At 34.8% G+C, this 5,216-nt stretch overlaps 1 protein-coding gene across 1 annotated transcript in view; it reads left to right on the top strand.

Annotated features, from left to right (window-relative positions):
• Nucleotides 1-2,524: 2,524 nt before the first annotated feature.
• The window catches only part of LOC107463026 (uncharacterized), a 5,847-nt gene continuing 3,155 nt past the window's right edge, over nt 2,525-5,216 (top strand). The window contains 3 exon segments of the mRNA XM_016081730.3: nt 2,525-2,753; nt 3,110-3,251; nt 5,107-5,216. The exon segment at nt 5,107-5,216 is cut by the window's right edge and continues 9 nt beyond it. Coding sequence (XP_015937216.2) covers nt 2,559-2,753; nt 3,110-3,251; nt 5,107-5,216 — 447 coding nt within the window. The 5' untranslated portion in view covers nt 2,525-2,558.

The following is a 5,216-nucleotide window of genomic DNA, read 5'->3' as shown; positions in this document are numbered from 1 at the left end:
ATCTTCGTCCGTGCTTGTGAATGCACTTCGGGACGAGCTTGTCGTATTCCCGTCGTTAGCTTCGTGTGAACGTCTCGCACTTTGTAACTCTGTTTTTGAACTTATTCCTTCATCGGGTTTCTCTCTCTCTCTCTCTCTCTCTGTAATTAGTGTATTACACGGGATAAAACCACCATCCCTGCATACGCACAATAACCACGACAAGCGGGATCAAACCTCATTATTCAACCAAGTCCTTGGGATATAATGGCCGGCTCACTATCATCCAATTCTCAATTCCCAAGTCTCAGCATTCCAGGGATATAGTGCGCTGCACACTATCGTTCAAAGGATATAGTGTTTGACACACTTTCAATTTTGTTCTTAATCCTTTCCTAAGTTCTCAACTCATCGTAACCATCACCAGTATTTAATTTCTCAAATTCATCATAAGCATTCTTATTTCTCAAAATCCCTTCAACGAAATACTTCAAACCTAAACATTCACCAATTTCATCTACAAACCTTTCAAAACCTATGTCGTCGGCTCTAAACGCATAACCATAATACCCTTTTTAATTCACTTATTGTATTCTCCCTTGATTCAAAGTCTAAATACTAGCAAAAAGATTTTAAGCAAATATCACGAAAGTTTACAAGCTTGCCGAGAAGGTAAAACGAATAAAACAAAGTTTTCATTGAAAAATATGATTTGTGCGTGCGCACAAGTTGTGTGCTTACGCACACAACAAAAAGATTCTCTGACCTATGCGTACGCATGATGTTGTGCATACACACAACTTGATACATCTACTCTGTTCTATGCATACGCGTAACAGTGTGCGCGGGCACACAAGACAGGTTTTTCAATTTTCTGCAGCATCACAAAAATAATATTTTTGACCCTAACTTCTAACGTCCATAACTTTCTCTACAAAATTCCAATTTCACTTATCTTTATACCGTTTTAAAGCTCTCTCAACCCTCTTTAATTTCAAATAAAGTTCGCTCAAAACCAAGTTTCGAGAGCCAAGTTATGATCCGCTAAAATTGGCTCAAAATATGCTTTTACCAAATTATCAACTTCTCAAAATTTACCACATTCCTCATCCAAAACCAATTCAATCACATTTCAACCATATCAAAACAACTCTAAACTCATACCAAATATTTCTCATATAATTATTCACTACTTTTACTAGACCATTAACTCTTTCAACATTTTTCCCTTATAAATCTCCGCCTTCACAATTCTTAACCAAAACATCCATAATATCACATTTGCACCATTTCACACCATCAAAATTATTACTCATCAACATCCAAAATTATCATAAATACTCATAGTTCTTCTTATTCATCAACAACAATATCATTAATCATCATCAATCATCAACAATATCAACAAACTCCCATCAACAATAATAAATCTAAACATTCATCATCAACCTCAAGCGTCATTAAAAATCAACAATCAACATCAATAATCAACTTACAACACTTTCAACTCATTCAACCTTCATCACATATCATATATCCGACATCCCAAAATTTCATATCATCATCACCACCCTACAACTTATCTTCAAACATCAAATTCACATACAATTAAACATACACCCAAACATTAAATCTTATCTTAGGGCCACTAGTCTAAATTTCACGAAATATTACATATTATATAAAGAAAACCGAAAGTATACATTGGCCGATTCCCACGCAACTCAAAACACCAAGCAAAAGCCACCAATCTCAAGACCACCAAGCTCACTCCAACAAACATCAAACTTCAATCTAACATTAAATAATATACAAAATCAACAATAGGACTAACCAAAACATCAAACAACAAGGATATAAAGAGACTTAACTTGTCCGACAGTATTAGGGACAAAACCCAACAATATTCCAATACTAAATCACCCATAAACAACCAAAATCACAAAAATCTATTCAAAACCAAACCTAAAAACGCAAAGTTACTTAGGGCAGAAAACTAGAACATGAGATGCGAATTCTTACCAGCAAAGTTCGTTAGAAATAACGGGTTTGACAAGAGTTTGGCGTGGCCGCAAACGACACGTGAATAAGAGCATCGTAGCTCAAGTTATGATCGAAACAAAATGATGGTGAATACTGAAATCTCAATCTCTCTTCCTCTCTTCACTTCAGCTCCTCTTTCTTCAAATTAGGATGGAAATGAGTATTTAACCGTTTATATATGTTGGGTTTGGGTCCGGTCTAACTCGTTAGCGTCTTTAGTCCGTTTGGTCCATTTTGGGTCAAAACCTTTAAAATTAGTACCTAATTTTCGGCTTTAGGTATTTTCCTAAGTTTTTCTAAAGTTTTTATTACTCTTATGCAGTATCGGACAGACTTAAGCTGACTAATTTATCAATACGCATTTTTATGCACTTTTTAATAGAAAAGTACTTTTTCCCGGTCCAAAAAATTCACTGAATAAAATTTCATTTTTATATTTTTCAATTAATATTTCTAATTTTGAGAACTTATTCCTTTTTGAGAAACAAAAACCCCCTGGTTGGGCAATTTGGCAATTATTGGGAGAGAAAGGAAACATGTCATTTTCAAGGCTACTACAAGTCACACTCCAGAACTCCCTTTTTTGTTTCTCACCCTCTTCAAATTCAACTCTTTCATTCCCCTTCTTCACCCTTCCACTTCCACCAACTCAAAAACCTCTCATTGCTAAAGCTTCATTCTCATCAAACATGGTCAAAGCTATCAGAGTTCATGAACTCGGTGGCCCTCAGGTTATGATTATGAACTATCAAAGCGACCTCATTTTACTTTTTCTTTTTTTGTTTTTCTTTTCAATTGGAACCTGAATTTTCCGTTTTCGTAATTTTAGTATGCTTTTCCTTTTACTACTGTTCTGATTTCAAGTTTGTGTTGTATATTCGCCACTTTAGTTACGTAATGTTACTGTCTCTATGATTCAGTAGTGTTACTATTCACTCTTGCATTTTTTTTTTAAACAAATTTTTATTTTTCGATATATTTGATTTATTGTTAAAATTATTTGAGATTAGATATGTGCTGCTTCTGTGGTCTGTGGTTTGCTTCATTATCCTGTGACCTATTTCTGTGGTTGCAAATTTGATGACAGGTTCTGAAGTGGGAGGATGTGGAAATCGGAGAGCCAAAAGAAGGCGAGGTGCGCGTGACGAACAAAGCCATTGGACTTAATTTTATCGATGTCTACTTTCGGAAAGGAGTTTACAAAGCCCCCTCATTGCCTTTCACCCCAGGTTTTTGGAGTTTATTTACCTCTTATCAATTGATCTCTCATGAAANAAAGCCAAAAAAAAAAAAAAAAAGAAAATGAAAAGAAGAGGTAGAGAAAAATTGTGGATTATTTAGCTTGTTTGTTATAGTGTTCAATTACTCCATGCAGCAATCCAAACTGTGGATTATTTAGCTTGTTTTAGTTCTTAGTGGTTAGTACCTGGTAGTTTCAACATAGAAGGGGATGAGGTTTCCAATGATTCACTTGCAATTGGTTCCTTTACTGGGGTCAGGTAGAATTAATGTTTAACTAGAATGTTTTATTGGTTATAAGTTATAACAAAGATTGTACATTGTATTCTTTCTATTTTACGTACTGGAACATTAGATTTCCTCCTACTTGTTACCGCAAAGAACGCAAGGAAATGATTGGATGTCAACGAAGTAATATTCTAGATTTTGTTGATGGCTATGATACATGGATTCTTCAAAATTAAGGATGTATTGTATTGCACTGGTATCTTTTAGAGTATTTGAGTCAGTTATGAAGACCTGCTTCACCATCTATTATCCGTAGAATCTGTGGATAACTGACCACTGGTTTTTAATTGCGGTTGTATTGATCCTGTTTCTGTGGTTAGATCCTAGTGTATGATCCTTTTCAGAATGCAAAAGATCAGATTCATTACACAAGTAGAGAAATGTCAGTTTCTTTCAATCTCAAATTCCCTCGACCTTTTCCTTCACTTTCCTACATGTTCTTTCTGAAACCTAACTTCTGACGAGGAATCTAGAGCTTCAAATTTCCCTTGGGTATATCCTGATGCATCTGCTGTTCAAATCACTTGACAATTGTATCCTCAATCTGCTGCAAACTTGCCGTTGAATCTCTCAAATCCTTCAGGCTTGATTCACTCCAATTATCTGGCATCAATCATGCTTGATGGCAAAAATTTCTGGCAGTGGAGGCAGCAAGAGTTTGCAGTGATCAAAGGCCATATGATTATACTGTGAACAGCTTTTAAGATTATATAATTTTTAACTATACAACCATAAACCATTAAAGTAATGGTGTGCTTTGCAAAAATTATTTGGTAAAAGGTTATTAAATGGTGTAAAGATTTATATCTAAATTATGCCGGTGTAGTTGATATTCTCTCTCCATGTTATATATATATATATATGTTTGTGTGCTAGTTAACAGTATGTCTTCATTTTGGGAATTTGGAGTTTATGTATGACATTTAATTTTGATGGTAACAGAGAGGTTTGAACCATGAGGAGGCCATTAGCACAAAATGTACAAATCCAGATCATATGGAAATATTAATTTATTTGAATTCTCCTTGCTCCCAAACTTTCACCGGTTTTGCTTGCACAGTTGGCTGTTTTGTAGAATCAAACAAATTAGAAATAATGCCCCTCTTCTATCCAAAAATAATAATGACTCCTTGTTGCATATAATAAATAACATCTATCTATTCGCCATAAAAATTTTCTTGTTTATTTTTACTCCTCGTGTTTTTCCTTTTTCTAAAGAATATAATTCTGCATCGTGTACTAAAAATAATTTGTCGCTACATACATAAGACTAACTGACACCTTAGGTTTCAACATCCTTCGGTCTTCTCTTTTTCTAAGTTATGTAGTATTCTTATTCTTCGTTGACTATTGGTGATCCCTTTCTTAATGAATTGCCATTCTCTGATTTGAACGTCTTCCATTGAGAGTTTAATATAGAAAAGCAGTATAAAACTTTAAAGGAAGGAAAGGAAAATCAGCAGGATAAGCAAATTACAAATATACAAATCCTAATATGTCAAATACTTGATGCAGAAAGTATCATATGTTGATTAGTTTTACTTTTAATGTGTTCAGGTATGGAAGCTGTTGGGGTTGTCACAGCCGTTGGTTCTGGACTCACTGGTAGGAAGGTTGGAGATCTTGTTGCGTATGCAGGTCAACCAATGGGCTCATATGCTGAAGAG

This window comes from Arachis duranensis, chromosome 8, assembly GCF_000817695.3.
Source record: "Arachis duranensis cultivar V14167 chromosome 8, aradu.V14167.gnm2.J7QH, whole genome shotgun sequence".
Taxonomy (NCBI): Eukaryota; Viridiplantae; Streptophyta; class Magnoliopsida; order Fabales; family Fabaceae; genus Arachis; species Arachis duranensis.
Note: the sequence above shows the minus strand (reverse complement) of the source record. Positions and strands in the feature narration are given on the sequence as shown.